The sequence below is a fragment of the Chelonia mydas genome, chromosome 5 (genome assembly GCF_015237465.2).
Source record: "Chelonia mydas isolate rCheMyd1 chromosome 5, rCheMyd1.pri.v2, whole genome shotgun sequence".
Lineage (NCBI taxonomy): Eukaryota > Metazoa > Chordata > Testudines > Cheloniidae > Chelonia > Chelonia mydas.
The window spans coordinates 60,061,263-60,081,891 of record NC_051245.2 but is presented as its reverse complement, the minus strand read 5'-3'; the positions used below and the strand labels follow the sequence as shown (position 1 = coordinate 60,081,891).

At 41.3% G+C, this 20,629-nt stretch overlaps 1 protein-coding gene across 9 annotated transcripts in view; it reads right to left on the bottom strand.

Annotated features, from left to right (window-relative positions):
* Nucleotides 1–258: 258 nt before the first annotated feature.
* Nucleotides 259–20,629, bottom strand: part of RHOBTB3 (Rho related BTB domain containing 3) — a 73,660-nt gene continuing 53,289 nt past the window's right edge. For 7 of the 9 annotated variants that reach the window (XM_037903259.2, XM_043547697.1, XM_043547694.1 and 4 more), the window contains 5 exons: nt 20,260–20,380; nt 12,581–12,754; nt 10,900–11,066; nt 6,391–6,487; nt 4,814–5,045 (listed from right to left, as the gene is read on the bottom strand). In XM_037903259.2, the coding sequence (XP_037759187.1) occupies nt 4,930–5,045; nt 6,391–6,487; nt 10,900–11,066; nt 12,581–12,754; nt 20,260–20,380 (675 nt within the window). In that variant the 3' untranslated portion in view covers nt 4,814–4,929. Of the gene's footprint in view, nt 3,086–4,813; nt 5,046–6,390; nt 6,488–10,899; nt 11,067–12,580; nt 12,755–20,259; nt 20,381–20,629 lie in introns of those variants that run through there. The other 2 variants (XM_037903258.2, XM_037903260.2) reach the window with 2 other exon arrangements.

Here is a 20,629-nt window from a genome sequence, read left to right as displayed (position 1 = left end):
AACCAACAGGGGGGAAGTTTGACTGTGGGAGACAGAACTTTCCCAGGAAAGTTGCCTACTCTATGGAATTTTCTTCTGCAACAGATAAGGATGACTGTTGACTTCATAGCTTTCACAAGAATACAAATTTCTTCTTTGCCTTTACTTTCTCTGAATTTTGTCACACACAGATATATAATATTACCACACAATAACAGAAAATGCCCTAAAATTAAACCAGCTTTTTCTCCTACAGGTTGGGAAGAAAGATTATTGTTATTTCTATTTTTAAATACAAAGGAGGCGCTCACACAGTACAATGATGGGGCCATATAAGCACCTAGCTAGAGAGAAAATACCAGTTCATATGATTGTAAGGGCAACTTATACAGGGAATAGTTATACACTTAACCCAATGTTTTGACAATACGCTTTACCGAGCAAGCCCATAAATATGTTACAAGGATTGTGTGATAATCCTAGGCTAAAATAAGCAGGTAGGGTGGGATATTCAAAAGCGCCTCAGAAAGCTGGGTACCCAACTTCATTGAAAATCTCACCCATAGGTTAAACAAAAGATTTACAAAAGTTAAAATGTTTTCAACATCTCATCTAGGAGTTGAAACCACCACTACTGCAGCAAAGAATCCTTAGGGAAAACTGGTTGCAGCTAAACAACAGAGACCACGTCTACACTGCAAACTTTGGTTGATGCAAGTTACATCAGCATAAAGCTACCACTGTTAGTACATCACTCGTGCATGCATACGTGGCTCCTTGCACAAGTATTGCACATCCTCATGAGTGCTTGTGTCAATACATGGTAGGTATCTCAGTGCAACCCACTACTGTCCAGTGCACTGTCTTTTGGGATGTTTTGGCAATGTATAGTGGGGCAGCAACACGTCAAGCGCGGTGACTGGGGGTAAGGGGCCAACTTCCCAGTTTGCAATTGTTTTCATCCCATCCATGCCATGTCATCTATATCCCATAATTTTCATGCCTTTTCCCCCATGAACCTACGCAGCCCTCCTCAATGTCCGTTTCTGACAGAAGCATGGCGCTTGCAGTTCTGCACTATTGCTGTAAGCACTGTGAGCACAGGACACATGATCTTCACAGAGCTGTAACACGAACCAAATAAGCAGGGAACACTACAAGATCTTGGAGCACAGACTGCTCTGGGACATAGCAAGAACCAATTCAAAGTTGTTTGTTGCTGGTGTTCAAACTGCAGATGGTAGAGCACCACTTCTGGAACCAAGAAATGAGCTCTGACTGGTGGGATCGCATCATAATGCAGGCTTGGGATGACGAGCAGTGGCTTCAGAACTTTTGAATACACAAGGCCACATTCCTGAATCTGTGTGCCGAGCTTGCCTCAGCCCTCCAGTACAGGGACATCAAAATTAGAGCTGCACTGATGGCGGAGAAGAGAGTAGTGATTGCACTGTGGAAACTTGCAGTGTCAGATTGCTACTGGTAAGTGCATAATCATTTTGGAGTTGGAAAATCCACTATCATGCAAGTGTGCAAGGCCACTAATCATCTCTTGCTATGCAGGACTGTGACTCTCAGCAATGCGCAGGACATACTGGATTGATTTGCAGTAATGGCATTCCTGAATTGCGGTGAAGCAAAGATAGTATACATATCCTTATTTTGGCACAAACCCATCTTGCCACAGAGTATATCAACAGAAAGGGCTACTTTTCTACAGTTATGCAAGCACTGGAGGACCACTAGGGTCTCCTCACTGACATTAACTTTGGGTGGTCAAGGGAAGTGTCTGATGCTTGCATCTTTAAAAATACAGGACTGTTCAGAAAGCTACAAGCAGGGACTTTCTTTTGTTGATGATGTTGAAATACCAATAGCAATCCCGGGGAACCCAGCCTACCCCTTCCTCCCCTGACTCATGAAGCACTCCAGTAGCACCAAAAAAAGATTTCGCTATTGGCTTAGCAGGTGAAGAAAGACAGTTGAATGTGCTTTTGGAAGACTGAAGGGATGCTGGTGTTGTTTACTCACAAGACTGGATCTCAGTGAAAAAAGACATCCCAATGGTTATAGCTGTCTGTTGTGTTCTGCATAATCTCAGGGAAGCAAAGGGGGAAAAGTTTCTGCCAGAGTGGACTGGCAGTCTGCTGAGTTAGAACAGCCAAACACAAGGGCTATTAGAAGAGCTCAACACTGAACCACACAGCTCAGAGAGGCTTTGAAGAGCATTTTAACAGTGAGCCAGAGTCATGTGTGGTGTACTCTGCTCTACCTGGCCCTGCTGTTTTGGGGCCTGTTAGGAATTGTGTGGTGTACATCTATGAATATAGCACTGTCTATGCACCTCTTAATTTTCTGGTGTTTGTTGTACATTTATGATTATTACGCTGTTTGTCACTGATCCTATGAGTTGTGCCACGCTGTAGAGTAACAATTAAGTAGGTGCTTTCAGAATTGCTGGGCACTCTGAAGCATGTATTGTGAACTAAAAGATTATTTTCCAAATAATATAATTTTATTCAGTAGCAAAACCAGTGCAAAGAAAAATCTGTGCAATTTAAAAGTAAATACATTAAAACTTAATAAATTAATGAAACAGAACAACCAGTGGAAAGAACATTCCTGTCCATTAATCTACATATACAACAACCATGGCTTTCACAGATCAGTTTATGGGATTGTGGTTGTTCTTAATGTCTGCTGGGATAGAGTGGTAGGGATAGGGATAAAGCCCCTGATACCACATGGAATGTAGGGTGGGAGGGCATAGGGAGGTGCTGTTATGGAGTTTCCCATGGACTGCAAAGGAGGGCAAAACTGGGATTGTTGTAACTAAATCCACAAGAGTCTGCAGCACCTCTGTTTGTTGCTGGAGAAGCTCCATTGTGTCTCGGTGCATTTCCCTCTCCTTCTCCTCTCTGCTTTTTCCTTCCCCAGGCTGTCTGTAATGTTCACCCTCCAGACCCTTTCCTCAGTCTCACACAGCACTGGCTTGCAGGATCTCATTGAACACGTCATCCCAAGTCCTCTTCTTTCTCCTCCTTATCTAGCTCAGGTGTTCCTCAGGTGCGGAGGGGAGAACCTCTCAGCGCCACAATAGCAGCTGCTGCAGATAAAACATACAGAGGTACCACTGTCAATATAGTTACAACAGGAAGTGAAAGTTAAAAATCAGAACCCCCTTCTCTTGCATCCCTAAAATTTTAAACAAGACATGCGTATTGACACTTTTGCTTCAGAGTGCTTGTGCACGGTGCCACTCATGAGTCAGCCATGGTGAGTATGGCCCACCAAGGGTGAAGGAAATGAGGGAATTTTGCTCAGTTGCACGAAACTGAGTATAGGACAATGGTACTAAATACTGGCACCACTGTCTGCAGGAAGTGGTGATTTTAGCGGATCTCTCACTCCTGATATAACAAAGGCGCAGAAAGCACAGCTACTGTTTACTGTCTGCTGCTAGCCTGTGTACTACAAGGGTGCCTGCTGAAGTTATCCCTGAGTGGCATGGGAAAGTGTCACACCACAAAGGAAGCAGTAAGGCTGCCATCCCTAGAAACCTTCAGGAGAGGATTGCAGAGTACCTCCATGAAAGTTTCATCAAGATCTCTTATGAGATTCAAGGGACATCCCTGTGTACATAAACTGCTCCACATGCCCCCACTGGCCTAATTCTACAAGAGAATGAAAAGCAGATAACAACAATATCTGTCTTTGTTGTACTCCTACTTCTTTTAGTACAAGTAAATTAATGAAAAGTCAGTAATTGTGCCATGTTAAATTGGGGGCACCAGCAGTACGTCATTGTAATGGGAAACTCATTTACACACTTTCCCGAAGTTTCTTCCCCTGCATCAAGCTCACCCATGCTCGACTGCTGGGACTGACTGGACTGTGGTGCAGTCTCAAAACAGGTCCTGGTGCCCCGCATAGGTGGAGCTCCCTGGTCGCACATCCCCCATCCTCCTCCTAGTTGTTCATGCCAGGGACCTGTGGCTCCACAAAGGTATCCATGGTTATGTGTGGGATATCAGTAGGGTCTCTGACAATTATGGCATGCAGCTCTTTGTAAAAGTGGCAGGTCTGCGGGTTAGCACCAGAATGACTGCTGGCTTCTCGATATGGCTGACCCATTCCTTCTCTTTCACACAGCACTGCAGCTGGCCTGTCGTACTCCTTCTCCTGCATACCCTGTGCAATCTGTTCATAGATAAACATGGCTGGTCCATAGCTGTGCTTACACAGCCTCTTCTCTCCACAGGCCCAGGAGATCCAATATCTCCTGTCTATTCCAAGCTGGAGTGTGTCTGGATCACGTGGCCGCCATGGTCAGCTGCATAGTTGCGTACAACAATGGGAGAGCTGGTAGGTGTGCTCTCCAGCTCGACAAACAGGAAAAGGCATTTTAAAATTTGCAGGGTTTTAAAAGAGAGGGTGGGTCTTTCAGTCTCCATGACCCCTGGACAATGGCATTCACAATTGTGACCAAAGAGGTCAATGTCAGACACTGTTGAACAGCTGCTGGAGGGCTGTTAGAATTCATATAAGTAATGCAGTGTTTACACTTGCGCTGCGTTGACCTCAGTACATCAACCATGGCTTAATGCTGCTCAGGGAGGTAGTGCTACTGCATTGCTGTAACGGGGCACTTACATCAGTAAGAGACAAATTTAGGTATAGACACATGCACATGCGGCTTACATTGACCTAACTTTGTAGTGTAGACCAGGCCTGATTAACTCCTTATGCTGTCCTATGGTATATTTCTTAATCCCTTTAAAACATAACAGTAATCATTATTAATGAAAAGAGTATTAGCAAGTGCATTAGAGAGTACAGTAGGACTCAAATGTTTATTTTCATCCCTGCTACAGTTTTAATAGCCTGCATGTCATTCCCAGCCTGTGATTCTCCAGTCTATGAACACTTTGTGAATAATCAATCTTCTGGTTACATTACTATGCAGTGGCATTTCTGGGAGTTGATATAATTCCTGTAATCTGCAAGCTGTTTCAGGTACATACTGGAAGGCCATCTGTGCATCTCAACAAAATTGCGTTCTTCCGCTAAAAGTAAATAAATAGTATTAATGTTAAACATGTGTACACACACACACACACACACACACACACACACACACACACACACACACACACACACACTACAAACTGAAAAACTTCTAAAAATTGCTTTAAACAACATTAAGGGCACACAAACCCATAACAGAAGGGAGCAATAAAGTTAAGGCTGAAACTCTGTCCATTGTGCCGAAGTTTTTTTTGCAGCACAAACTGTAAAAATCAACTGCCTGAATACCCTTGTTGTTGTGCTAGGCATAAATAAGTTAAATAATTTTAAATGAACATAGTATTCAGAAAAGATATCAAAATGACAGTCCTGGAGACAAATCCTCTATCCACAAAAGAGAAACAACACAGGTAGCAACAATGCGGGACACTTTCTTATGCAATCACAACACACAAGGAATAGTTCGTTCTCCACTCCTGACTTCCTATACTGAAAGTGACAACAAAGGGGATATGGATACATCTCTAATAAGAATTGAATTTAAAACTACTACTCAGTTTTACACAGACCACCAAAAGCCTTCTAATAGTGACAAAAGGGTAAAATAAGCCCTATTGCTGAATTTCCTTTTTGTTGCGGGTTTAGCTTAATTTTTTTCTTTTTGTTTTTTGATTTTGTTAGTGATCTTCCTAAAAAATAACTTTTTTTGAAACACAATTTTAGGTCATCATAATTAGGCAAGATACATCCTTCCTACTAACTCAGTGTCCCAGCATTTCCTGAATCAGATTGCATCAGAGGATGTCCACAGCCAATTTTCTTGGGCTAGGGACAGGCAGAATACAGATGTCAGCAGTGTACAATAGGGCCATAGTGTGAGAGGTGCTGAGCTAACACAACTCCCATTAATCAGGCAGGTGGGTTTCTACATTTCTCTTAAAGCAAACTGGGTGGGTACACCTCACAAGGTTTGGCTTAAAAAAAAATTATATATAATTTACCTCTTCCACTTCTATTTCCTAAACCAATTTGACTGACTACTTTGTCACTTGGATTTACTTACATGAATGAAGTGCCATTTAATCATTTGGTTTCATAATACGCTATATCACCTACTGAACAGCGCTATAGAGATCCTAAATTTTTTCTTTAAAAATTTTTTATGCTTCTTATGTGGTGTTTAAATACCATGTCCTTTGAATCAAGATTACAAGTTGTTTCCATGTATAAAATAAACACACTTAAGTACATCTCTCCGAAGTCTTATTTATCTCCTCATATGCTCAGAAGCAGCATTACTTAGCATTAATTCTTCAGTCCAAATACAATGGAAAAGGTTGGGTTTTTTTTTTAGTTTTTAAAAGACTGGAATTGGTTAACTACCTGAAAGATCTTGAAATTCAGGCTTTTGACTGAAGATGAGGTAGTTAGTGGCAATAAAATGAAGGAGCCAAGTTGAAAGGCAGTCAGAGTTGTGAAACTGCAAGGAAAAAAGGGAAGTGAAACAGAATACAAATAGTGTTCATGACTAAAACAGATAAAAGATAGCAGAAGGAAAAAAGCAGAAGTCATAATTTAAGATTTCCAGTGTCAAAGTAGCAGCATAGCAAATGAAGAATGGTATCCATGGCAAAAATAAATGAGGGAAAATATAGCACAACAATCTGGCAACAACATACAAATTCTCAGAACGTCAGGTGGAAGTAAATGTACTACCATAGGGATAGGCAAATTGTTTCACGTTAACAACAAGGCATGGTGCCAATTGTTAAAAACTGCTGTTAAAGGCAATCTTCCTTAGCTGAGGTAGGTGTTGAAGCAGCTGCTTAGACCCCTCCCTCTAGTGATAAATCTCTGATGAAGAATTACAAACAAGCACAGGTGCTACTACTGCAGCTGATCTACTATTAAATGAAGGGAGAAATGAGTAAGAGATGTCATAGGAAGAAGTTGACTTTAATAGTTTTTTGAATCCCAAATCTGTGTGGGAATGATGAGGGGATACTCTCTCTGAACGGTTACTGAAAAACAGATGTAATACAGGAGAATTTTAAAAGAAAATTACAGTGTATTACAAATTATATTCTAATTATTACTTCTATTTACAAAAAGAGTAAACTAAAACACAAAGTGTTTGAAATAGCAGCAAACAGGTAGCTGCCAGCCACCATGACAGTCTCACAAAGCAGACTAGGACTGAGAAAATTCAGGTCCAGTTAAAAATCAAAGGTTTCAGAGTAACAGCCGTGTTAGTCTGTATTCGCAAAAAGAAAAGGAGGACTTGTGGCACCTTAGAGACTAACCAATTTATTTGAGCATGAGCTTTCGTGAGCTACAGCTCACTTCATCGGATGCATACTGTGGAAATCGCAGAAGACATTATATACACAGACACCATGAAACAATACCTCCTCCCACCCCACTCTCCTGCTGGTAATAGCTTATCTAAAGTGATCATCAAGTTGGGCCATTTCCAGCACAAATCCAGGTTTTCTCACCCTCCGCCCCCCCCCCCCCCACACAAACTCACTCTCTTGCTGGTAATAGCCCATCCAAAGTGACCACTGTCTTCACAATGTGTATGATAATCAAGGTGGGCCATTTCCTGCAGAAATCCAGGTTCTCTCACCCCCTCACCCCCCTCCAAAAACCACACACACAAACTCACTCTCCTGCTGGTAATAGCCTATCCAAAGTGACCACTCTCCTTACAACCTGCATGAAAATCAAGGTGGGCCATTTCCAGCACAAATCCAGGTTTTCTCACTCCCCCACCCCCATACGCACACAAACTCACTCTCCTGCTGGTAATAGCTCATCCGAAGTGACCACTCCCCCTACAATGTGCATGATAATCAAGGTGGGCCATTTCCAGCACAAATCCAGGTTTTCTCACCCCCCCCCCCGAACTCACTCTCCTGCTGGCAATAGCTCATCCAAACTGACCACTCTCCCCACACTGTGCATGACAATCAAGGTGGGCCACTTCCAGCATAAATCCAAGTTTAACCAGAACGTCTGGGGGGGGGGGGGGGGGGACAAGGGGAAATAGGCTACCTTGCATAATGACTTAGCCACTCCCAGTCTCTATTTAAACCTAAATTAATAGTATCCAATTTGCAAATGAATTCCAATTCAGCAGTTTCTCGCTGGACTCTGGATTTGAAGTTTTTTTTGTTGTAAGATAGCGACCTTCATGTCTGTGATTGCGTGACCAGAGAGATTGAAGTGTTCTCCGACTGCTTTATGAATGTTATAATTCTTGACATCTGATTTGTGTCCATTTATTCTTTTACGTAGAGACTGTCCAGTTTGACCAATGTACATGGCAGAGGGGCATTGCTGGCACATGATGGCATATATCACATTGGTGGATGTGCAGGTGAACGAGCCTCTGATAGTGTGGCTGATGTTATTAGGCCCTGTGATGGTGTCCCCTGAATAGATATGTGGGCACAGTTGGCAACGGGCTTTGTTGCAAGGATAGGTTCCTGGGTTAGTGGTTCTGTTGTGTGGTATGTGGTTGTTGGTGAGTATTCGCTTCAGGTTGGGGGGCTGTCTGTAGGCAAGGACTGGCCTGTCTCCCAAGATTTGTGAGAGTGTTGGGTCATCCTTCAGGATAGGTTGTAGATCCTTAATAATGCGTTGGAGGGGTTTTAGTTGGGGGCTGAAGGTGACGGCTAGTGGCGTTCTGTTATTTTCTTTGTTAGGCCTGTCCTGTAGTAGGTGACTTCTGGGAACTCTTCTGGCTCTATCAATCTGTTTCTTCACTTCCGCAGGTGGGTATTGTAGTTGTAAGAATGCTTGATAGAGATCTTGTAGGTGTTTGTCTCTGTCTGAGGGGTTGGAGCAAATGCGGTTGTATCGCAGAGCTTGGCTGTAGACGATGGATCGTGTGGTGTGGTCAGGGTGAAAGCTGGAGGCATGTAGGTAGGAATAGCGGTCAGTAGGTTTCCGGTATAGGGTGGTGTTGATGTGACCATCGTTTATTAGCACTGTAGTGTCCAGGAAGTGGATCTCTTGTGTGGACTGGACCAGGCTGAGGTTGATGGTGGGATGGAAATTGTTGAAATCATGGTGGAATTCCTCAAAGGCTTCTTTTCCATGGGTCCAGATGATGAAGATGTCATCAATATAGCGCAAGTAAAGTAGGGGCGTTAGGGGACGAGAGCTGAGGAAGCGTTGTTCTAAATCAGCCATAAAAATGTTGGCATACTGTGGGGCCATGCGGGTACCCATAGCAGTGCCGCTGATCTGAAGGTATACATTGTCCCCAAATGTAAAATAGTTATGGGTAAGGACAAAGTCACAAAGTTCAGCCACCAGGTTAGCCGTGACATTATCGGGGATAGTGTTCTTGATGGCTTGTAGTCCATCTTTGTGTGGAATGTTGGTGTAGAGGGCTTCTACATCCATAGTGGCCAGGATGGTGTTATCAGGAAGATCACCAATGGATTGTAGTTTCCTCAGGAAGTCAGTGGTATCTCGAAGGTAGCTGGGAGTGCTGGTAGCGTAGGGCCTGAGGAGGGAGTCTACATAGCCGGACAATCCTGCTGTCAGGGTGCCAATGCCTGAGATGATGGGGCGCCCAAGATTTCCAAGTTTATGGATCTTGGGTAGTAGATAGAATATCCCAGGTCAGGGTTCCAGGGGTGTGTCTGTGCGGATTTGATCTTGTGCTTTTTCAGGAAGTTTCTTGAGCAAATGCTGTAGTTGCTTTTGGTAACTCTCAGTGGGATCAGAGGGTAATGGCTTGTAGAAAGTGGTGTTGGAGAGCTGCCGAGCAGCCTCTTGTTCATATTCCGACCTATTCATGATGACAACAGCACCTCCTTTGTCAGCCTTTTTGATTATGATGTCAGAGTTGTTTCTGAGGCTGTGGATGGCATTGTGTTCCGCACGGCTGAGGTTATGGGGCAAGTGATGCTGCTTTTCCACAATTTCAGCCCGTGCACGTCGGCGGAAGCACTCTATGTAGAAGTCCAGTCTGCTGTTTCGACCTTCAGGAGGAGTCCACCTAGAATCCTTCTTTTTGTAATGTTGGTCGGGAGGCCTCTGTGGATTAGTATGTTGTTCAGAGGTATTTTGGAAATATTCCTTGAGTCGGAGACGTCGAAAATAGGATTCTAGGTCACCACAGAACTGTATCACGTTCGTGGGGGTGGAGGGGCAGAAGGAGAGGCCCCGAGATAGGACAGCTGCTTCTGCTGGGCTGAGAGTATAGTTGGATAGGTTAACAATATTGCTGGGTGGGTTGAGGGAACCATTGCTGTGGCCCCTTGTAGCATGTAGTAGTTTAGAAAGTTTAGTGTCCTTTTTCTTTTGTAGAGAAGCAAAGTGTGTGTTGTAAATGGCTTGTCTAGTTTTAGTAAAATCCAGCCACGAGGACGTTTGTGTGGAAGGTTGGTTTTTTATGAGAGTATCCAGTTTTGAGAGCTCATTCTTAATCTTTCCCTGTTTGCTGTAGAGGATGTTGATCAGGTGATTCCGCAGTTTCTTTGAGAGCGTGTGGCACAAGCTGTCAGCATAGTCTGTGTGGTATGTAGATTGTAATGGATTTTTTACCTTCAGGGTGAGAAAACCTGGATTTGTGCTGGAAATGGCCCAACTTGATGATCACTTTAGATAAGCTATTACCAGCAGGAGAGTGGGGTGGGAGGAGGTATTGTTTCATGGTGTCTGTGTATATAATGTCTTCTGCGATTTCCACAGTATGCATCCGATGAAGTGAGCTGTAGCTCACGAAAGCTCATGCTCAAATAAATTGGTTAGTCTCTAAGGTGCCACAAGTCCTCCTTTTCTTTTTAAAAATCAAAGTTGATATCAACAAAAAAAATTTTAAAGAAATTCCATCACTCATACATTACATGTCCATGTATGAGCAATACATACCTTGGCTTTTCTGAGCAAGCTAACAACACTGAGACTTGTAGACGCTAATTCCCTACTAGGCATACTCTGCAGCTGTGTGATGATATAAAGCTCACAGATATGCTGGAGTCTGGATACCTGGTACATCTCAGCACAAATCAAGAGAGACATGGCTTGCAAAATACTGGCTGGTGAAAAAAACAAACACGACTTATGGTTAGCGCAATCTCACTGGCAGGCTGATCAAAACCAGTTTTACAGTAACCACTTAAATTTGCTTGGAATAGACACAAAATTGAAGTGCTGCTGATGATCTTCTTATGTTTCTGTATTGTATTTCACAATTTTTGACAGGTGAACTCTATTTTAGCAGAAAAGTATTTAATTTTAAAAAGAGTGACCACTATTTTATCTTCCAAAAGAATGAGCTAATGCAATATGTTGTTATTAAACTTTCCTATGTTGTCAACTGTGGGTCAAATATTGCTGGCCTCACACAAGAGAGCAGTCTTCAGTGAATTTAGGATTTACCTTCCAATTTATATCATTTTGCTGTGTGTAGAAAAAATTGTTTTTGTAAAATTATGCAAAGTTTCATGAAAAAAACCAGACATAATATAGCAAGGTCTTTCTCTTTTTTTCAAACAGTAAAGTACAAGGGTAACATTTAAGCAGGTAGTGTTGGACAGAGAGATGAAAAATAAAAAATAAAAAAAGAGCATTATTTTTTTTAAAATAATTTTCATTCATGTCCTCTAGGTGGAGTCACTTGAAATAGTTAAGTACTACAACGTAAAACTTTCAAAAATTCCTTATGACAGTTTATAAAACCAAGATTACTTTAACCAAAATCTGTTTTGGGGATTTATTCCAGCTCAGTATAGTCATCCGGTTTTGTTATAACTACACTATGAGATTAGACAGATTTAAGCTTTAAAAAAAATGAAACTTGACAAAGAGAAACAACTTTGTACTAACCTGGAGCTCTGACTAGAAAGAAATACAGTTTAAATATTGTTTTGATCTAAAAAATGGCCTCCAGGCATTGGAATGGCCTTGAAATGACTTAAGATTTAATTTTCAGTGTGTTACTTACGTAGAAGATGAATAAAACAATTTGTAAATTCTTTCTTTACTTCACCCTGATTCCATTATAAATACATTTCATTGTAATGATACACTAATGCATCATATTTTGATAACTTACAAAAAAAATAAAAAGTTTTCCTTTTTAAAGAGGAGAGAACTTCATTTTCATGTTGTACCTCAGAAAGTTACACCTAAGACAAAAAGTTTCTAAGAAATATCTTTAGCCAATAGAAATCCTTAACCAGAAAATACACTTTTACTAGTGAATTTAAAGTACCCGGTAATGCAAAACTCTTCCCAGTGTACTTTGTTTACAACACTGTCGTTTTGACACAAAACGTGAAAGGATGAAGCTGTTAAGAATACAACTAGCAACTTTTCACTTAATTTTTCTATTTTGGCATTACACCTGAATATTAATTTACAGAGAAGTGTAAAACTTCAATCCTTCATTCAGTATGTTGCAGAGGCAGGGAAATGAAAAGTCACCGGTGTATCTCCTCCCCCTTACTTCCCCCTTTTACCCCTCTATGCCCAAAAAATCTGGGGGCAAAAATATGCCTGAAGTATGCAAGGAGTTAAAAGATATAAGGATATTTTTACATTTGCTTACCTGGACAACAGGAGTCAGTGTACAGATACTCTAGAAAGGAGAGGAAAGTATCTTTGGAAACCCCATAAACTGGAACCAGAAAACTATTTGCTTCTATATAACTTCCATTAAACATAGCTGCCATTACTTCACAGCGAGCCACTAGGACTGCTCTGTGGGCTGGTACAGTAGCACCTGTCAGATTTAAAACAAAAAATTATGACATTTATTACTGCAGCCTGCGCTCAACACCAGTTTTGCAAGTTAGAGAAGTACCTATCACTTCAGGCCAGATCCTCAGCTGGTATAAACTGACATCACTCCACTGAAGTCAATGGAGATATGACAATTTACACCAGCTGGGGATTTGGACCATTGTGTCTTCTGTATGCAAGTAAAAGGCATGTGTAAGGATTTGCATTATACCCAAGTAGTTCCCAAGTTGACTTCAGGAGCATCACAGCTTTGCGAGATCTAAAGCTTTGTGAGATCACATTCAAACACACTAAGGCAAATCATCCAAGGTGGAATGCCAAGAAGTCAATGGAGTTTCAGCAAATACGAATTTAGCCCAAATTAAATGAAATATTTCACATTTCAGTAAATCTGTGATGTTTTATAATAATATCTACATATTATCTCATTATCTCATATGCGGCTTTATTATTTAATATTTATATTACCTACATGGCCTCATTAGGGCAGGACCCCATTGTACTAGGTGCTGTATAGTCCTTTCTTTGAAAAGCTTATAATCAAGGCCCTGATCCTGCAATTTTTTTGAGTCTAGGTGGATTGCTGCACCTGTGCAGCACTGTACTAAAGGGAATACGCTCCACAGAAGTGCAGCAATTCACCCATATGCAAGAAGTTATAGGATCAGGGCCTAACAAGACAGATAATGTCTGAAGGGTGGGGAGGAGTTATACAGTCAATATATAGAATTTTCACAGAAGTATATATATTAGCATTTAACTAATCTGTTTAACAATCTTCATTTCCCTCTGAACCTAACCATCACTAATTGACTGATTTCTTATAGGCATCAGTAAATGGTGTTTGCTTTCTGTTCTGTTACGATTAATCTTTGCTTATATTTTCAGATTATCTAATTAGCACACATTAAATATATTGGTACACCTATAGCATATATTTTATATCTATACATACACATATGTAAGAGGTGCACATTAAATAAAAGATATACTACATAAAATTATATAAAAATATTTGCATACATACACACATTCAGTATTTAGAAGATTAAATAACCTTCTGTATTTTTTCAACTGGGAGCCACTGAATTTGTATAATGTTTCAACAACACTTACTGAAGTACCAATACTTTTATAGTCTAGGTGCCCAAACCCTGCAAACTCAATGGAACTGCTCACATACTTAATGTTAAGCACATACGTTTGCAGGATCATGACCAAAGCCCTGTCACAATATATAAAAATTTCTTAATTGCACAGTTTAACTTTTCTAACTGTCCTACTTAAAAAATCAAATCAATTACTACAACGGTGACTGGAAAATTAGAGTAAAACTTACTCTTCGTGAAAATAGTAGCCATTTTGGTAATGGATGGCATGCTCCTTTATAAATGTCAATTTATACATCAGTGATATTTTCTTGGAAATATGTAGTGGGTGCTATTGTTTCATCAGCTTCCCACAAGAAATATCCTAAGAGCGGAACTTAGAACTAAACTGTTGTGTTGCCAAGTTTTGCATTAGTGTTTTGTTTTCATTATCAAAGGTCCTTTTGTTTTTATTGCATACTGAAAACATCAGAAAAAAATCCCCTTTCTCCGTGCACCCATTTTTGAGGGATTAAATCTTCATATTTGACCCTGGGTGTTTCAAGTTGAAAACAAAATAATTCAACAACTGTCTAGTCTTTGGAGCGAGGTTTTTTTGCATATGGGGTAGGAGCGGACAAGTCAGGAAAATTGTTAGTGTTCAGATAAGTATCTTGTTTGATACTGATTTGCAACAGCACGCCCCAGATGTATCATTATTTTTTCCATGCAACTGAATCCTTTACTGGATAAGTGCATTTAGTTCTTGTGAAAGTTATCTAGAGTATGCCATTACTTTTGTGGTGCACACACATTCTTCAGAGGCAGTGAGAAAATAGATCCAGTGATTTGGTCCCTTTTTGGGCTTCTGCCAAGGAATACTTACAAATCTTCATAAACAATCAATCCTGCTCAGCTAACAGTTAATAGCCTTTCAAATTATCCATTCAATTTTCTTAAAAAGGTCTCCTGTATTGTATTAAATCATAGATAGGCAAACTCTCTGGGCTGCTCCAGTAGCATGAAGGGACTAAAAAAATTGGCTGCATTCCCCCAAGCCAGGTTTCTCTCAGCAGGCATAGAGGCTGCACAAAGCAGAAAGCTGGTGATAGAGGAGCTAGCCTGTACTCTTCACAGTCACTTCAATAACAATCAAGATATTAAACATTAAATATTTTATTTAAGTCTTCACTATTAAGAGTGCTAGAAAAATTATGCAAATTCTTTTAACAGGTTATTTTTAGCAATTTAAATCTGTTCATCTTCAAGATCTGTATGACATCCCAAAGGAAAAAAAGTGCGTAAAAAGCAAGTTACACCTACAATAGATACAGCAACATAATACAAACAGCACACTCCTCACTATAAAGCAAAACCTTAATCCCAACATCACCATACATAACTGTTAGACACCAATCAAAGAAAGAAGCGTATGATGTATTATTTTCCATTAAAAAGTATGAGGGGTATTATTTTCCAGGATAAGTTCAAGTTTTGTGTCCTAGTGCTGTTGTGGGGAATGTGGTATATGTATAGTGTTACTGTACCTCTTGGTGGCGTATGGGATTATTCGTAGCGGGGCAAAGTCTATGAAAAGTACGAATGTAACGTGTCTGGAGTGGTGTACATTAAAATGGATACCTGAACTGGGCATTACCTTATTTTAAAGTATTTGGATGGGCTGTTTTTTTTTTTTATAAGCTAATAACTGGCTTTTAGAAAAGTTTCTTTTTCCTGTGGAAATTTATTGGAAAGTTATATGGTGATCATGGATCCTATGCATACCTACCACAACACATGCTGTACCTTGTCTGTGCACTAAATGCCCCAAAAGCAACTATGTGGGTGAAACCAGACAATCACTGTACTCTCAAACTAACTCACACAGAAAAATTATAAAAGACAAACACTGTTTTGCACCATATCACATCTCACAAAAGCATCACTCCATATATGACCTCTCAGTCCTCGTCCTTAAAGGAAACCTGCACAACACCTTCAAAAGACAAGCTTTGGAGCTTAAATTCATAACTTGGCTACACTCTAAAAACCATGGCCTTAATAAAGACACTGGATTTATGGTTTATTATAACAATCTGTAATATGCTACTTCCTCTTTTTTGTCCTATGACTATACGGTTGTTAATGGGCCATTTCCCCTTGAATGGTCCCTGTGACAGTGTGCTGACCAGGAATTGCTGAGCCAGCCCTCTGTCACTCCAGCTCCAATTAAGGGAGGTGAATTGGAGCTGATTCCAGGGAGGCGGAACAGCTGCCAGGCTGATTAGCCTGAGGCTATATACAGGCTCAGGGGGAGGAAGGGAGGGGAGTGGGAAGCCAGAGAGTGGAAGGAGAGGGGTAGCTATTCCCCCCTGGCTGCAAGAAAGAAAAGCCCCTCAGGCTGGAACCCCCAGTGATATATGGTGAGAGGTGGTGGATTTACATTGTGTAAATAAACTGCACCAGTGACTGCTGAGTCAGAAAGTCTCCGAGTGATTTTTGGAGCAAAGCAGAGACAGGACCAAGGGGGGCCCTGCTATAGTCCCTTATAGTATGTGCTAACTGTTTATGCTAACCAATCTTTTCCACCTGTGATGTAGCACTGTTGGTCCCAGGATATTAGAGAGACAAGGTGGGTAAGATAATATATTTTATGACTAACTTCTGTTGGTGAGAGAGACAAGCTTTCAAGCTTACACAGTGCTCTTCTTCAGGTCTGGGAAACTTACTCAGTGTCAGAGCTAAATACTAGATGGGACTGCTGTGCCACTGTAGCGTTTTAAATGTAGGCAAGCCCCGAGTACCTTTCCCAGAGCTGAAGAAGAGCTTGAAAGCTTGTCTATTTCACCAACAGGAGCTGGTTCAATTGGTTCAATAAAAGATAATTACCTCACCCACCTTTGTCTCACTAATATCCTGGAACCAACATGGCTATACCATCACCACAAACTAAAATCAAGAAGGAATTTTCCTTTCATAATCTCCTTCTGGAAAGAGCTTCAGAAGATATTACTCGGCATCTAAAATATTTAAGGTTCATTAAGATAGCCCCACAACCAATTAAGAAATTCCCTGCTATCTGTGCAGGTGAGAGTCATTAACATGAGCTTTCCTTATCAAGAGAATGTCGGTACAAGTGTTCTGAAATATGAAACAACAAAAGATACTAAAGCAATCAATATTTAGTATTTAATACAAACCCTTCTAATTAGCCACAGAGAAATCAACTGGGGGGGGGAGGGGAGGAAATTCTCCACTTGAGGGGTTTTTCCCTCCCGTGAGAACCACCAGGGAGTTAGGGAGCAATATCCATTTTCAATATTCTTCTGGACATGACATTCTTCAGTCTGCCAGGGTTAGAGCAGGTCAACACTACAGCTTTGGACCTCTGGCTCTGCCATTGAATCTCTGGGTGACCTTAGGCAATCCAACTAACCTCTGCAAGGCTGTTGTGAAGCTTAACATATATTTGTACAGTATTTTAAGATCCATGGAGGCAGGCAACTCTACAAGTCTGTAATGTTTTTAAGTAAACTGAATACCTTAGTGTTATTAAGAGCAAAACCCAGCATCTGCTCCTGAAGTGCCAGACAAATACACTTGGCTGATTAAATAAGGACTCCCCAGGCAAAGAAATCTGAAATGGGAGCCGCAGCAGTGACTCGCTAGGGGGATAGGAAGGGGTTTCAACAGTATGTCTATGCTGCACACAAGACTCTGGGATGACGTCTGAGCCCAACCCCTCCTTCTGTCCACTCACAAATCAGTCTCACTCAGATCAACAAGCACTCAGGACTTGAGTCCTAGGACCTTGCTAGGGTTGTCTTAGCTAAACCTGCCTTACCACTGAAGGAAGATTTATCCCTTCAAGGGCGAGGGCAGGAATAAGCTCTGCTTTCTCTAGTTCACTGTCCTCTCTGGGGTATGAGTGACGGGAGCAGGATAAATAACATAGAATCAAAATAATTTTAACTATAATCCCCCTTAAAAGTCTTAAAAACTTGAAAAATGAAGGAAATTCATTGGAAATGTCAAAATCCCCTGAGGAAAAATCACAGTGGATAGTTTCCTGAAGATTAATTTTATGTCAGGATAGATGTCCCACTCTGATCACATCCAAGTTGCAGTATTTATAACCGGTCTTGATGAGTGAATGGGGCACTGGCTTTGAACACAGGAGACCTAGAGTCAATCCCTGTCTCTGCCACTGGTTTTCTGGATGACCTTAGGCAAAGTCACTTCTTCAACCCCCTGAACCTCAGTTTCCCAATCTGTAAAATGGGATGACTTATTGGCCTCCATTTTAAAGTGCTTTGAGATCTATGGATAAAAAGTGCTAGATAAAAGCTAAGTACTTTTACTGGTGGTATTATGATACAAATGGAGGGAGGGAGCACAGGCAATATGCTCCTACCCAACCCATACACTGCCCCCGGCCAAACACACACATTTGTTTGGCTGGCTATTAGCCTGCCTGGAGCCTGAACTGAACAAATTGCATTTTTTGAATGAGAAAAACAATCTACAAAAATGAGGTTTTGAAAGGTGACTGCCCATTTCTCAGAAGACTTATCTAAATAGGAGATAAGAGGGGAGACCTACGCCTGTTGTCAGGGAAGCAGATGGTGTCTGAATGGAAGGGTCTGCCTGTGTCGTAAATGTAAAGGGAAGGGTAACCACCTTTCTGTATACAGTGCTATAAAATCCCTCCTGGCCAGAGGCAAAATCCTTTCACCTGTAAAGGGTTAAGAAACTACGGTAACCTCGCTGGCACCTGACCCAAAACGGCCAATGAGGGGACAAGATTCTTTCAAATCTGGAGGGGGGGACACAAAGGATTTTGTCTGTCTGTGTGATACCTTTGCTGGGAACAGATCAAGGATGCAAGCCTTCCAGCTCCTCTAAAGTTAGTAAGTAATGCGTTAGATTTTCTTTTGTTTTTTGACTTGTGAAATTCGCTGTGCTGGGGGGAATGTGTATTCCTGTTTTTGTGTCTTTTTGTAACTTAAGGTTTTGCCTAGAGGGATTCTCTATGTTTTGAATCTGGTTACCCTGTAAAATATTTACCATCCTGATTTTACAGAGGTGATTCTTTTACCTTTTCTTTAACTAAAACTCTTCTTTTAAGAACAGGATTGATTTTTTATTGTTCTTAAGATCCAAGGGTTTGGGTCTGTGTTCACCTGTACAAATTGGTGAGGATTTTTATCAACCCTTCTCCAGGAAAGGGGGTGTAGGGCTTGGAGGGATATTTTTGGGGAAGATGTCTCCAAGTGGTCTCTTTCCCTGTTCTTTGTTTAAATCACGTGGTGGTGGCAGTGTACCAGGTTTTTAACCTAAGCTGGTTCCCAAGGCAAGAAAGAAATCTGTACCTTGAGGAATTTTTAACCTAAGCTGGTAAGAATAAGCTTAGGGGGTCTTTCATGCAGGTCCCCACATCTGTACCCTAGAGTTCAAAGGGGGGAAGGAACCTTGACAACCTGCCACAAGCATCTTCCCCCCATCCCAGGGAGTTGAGGGGGAAGAAGATCACCAGAGTTTCTTTTCTTCTTTCCTTTTCCACGTGATGGCTGCGAGCACTGATGCATTCCTCGCTCAGTGCAGGTGCTGTCAGCAGCATCCCAGAAGCGGCACTTTATCAAACTGGGAATCAGATCTCAAAGCCTTCCAGCTCTGTTCTAAATTTAGAGCTACGATGCTTGTGCACATTCTAAATTTAGCAAAAGGTGTTCTTTCATCTCCAGCTAACTTGGCTGCTTCTACTGCAACTGCTCGTGCTGTTTTCTCTAAGTAGCTTCGTCACAAACTTTTCAGCTCATGAGGCAGCAAGTTACACTTTTTCCAGCTTCCTACTTTACGTCTTCCCCTTTACTGTATAGCTTTGCCTGCAGTAAAAAGAGCTAACCCTCATGTGCCTTGGGAGCCCATACGGGCTAGGAATCATGATCTGATCAAGCATATTTCTGGGCAGACATATAAGCTGTTGGTAGCTCATAATATTTTTATTACAAAGCTTTTATTCTGAGTTACCCAGGAAAGAATTTTCTGTAGTATCTGGCTGGTGAATCTTGCCCATATGCTCAGGGTTTAGCTGATCGCCATATTTGGGGTCGGGAAGGAATTTTTCTCCAGGGCAGATTGGAAGGGGCCCTGGAGGTTTTTCGCCTTCCCCTGTAGCATGGGGCACAGGTCACTTGCTGGAGGATTCTCTGCTCCTTGAAGTCTTTAAACCACGATTTGAGGACTTCAATAGCTCAGACATAGGTGAGGTTTTTCAGGAGTGGGTGGGTGAGATTCTGTGGCCTGCGTTGTGTAGGAGGTCAAACTAGATGATCATAATGGTTCCTTCTGACCTTAGTATCTATGAAAAAAACAAGGAAAAACTGAGACACTGTACCTTGTATTTGGAAGATGACATCAGCTAACACATGTGTATTAAAAAAAAGCCTGAGAGAAGTATCACATAACTGCAAGGGTCTTGCTGTCTGATGAGATCTGCAGTTCTTGGCACTATTTACCTGCAAGACAAAGATACTGACATGTATAATTGCCTCCTAGTTGTACATGGGTGTTGCATATTGTTTCTACCATGAAATGCAATGATTCTCATCTTTCCTCCTAATTCCTTTTTCCATCACTGTTGACAACTCCACTATCCTCCCCATCTCTCAAATTTATAATCTTGAAGATCCCTAGCACCTTTTTTGTTCTCTGCCCACATGCAAAAATCTTGACAAAACCTACTGCTTCTGCTGTAACATTTCTAA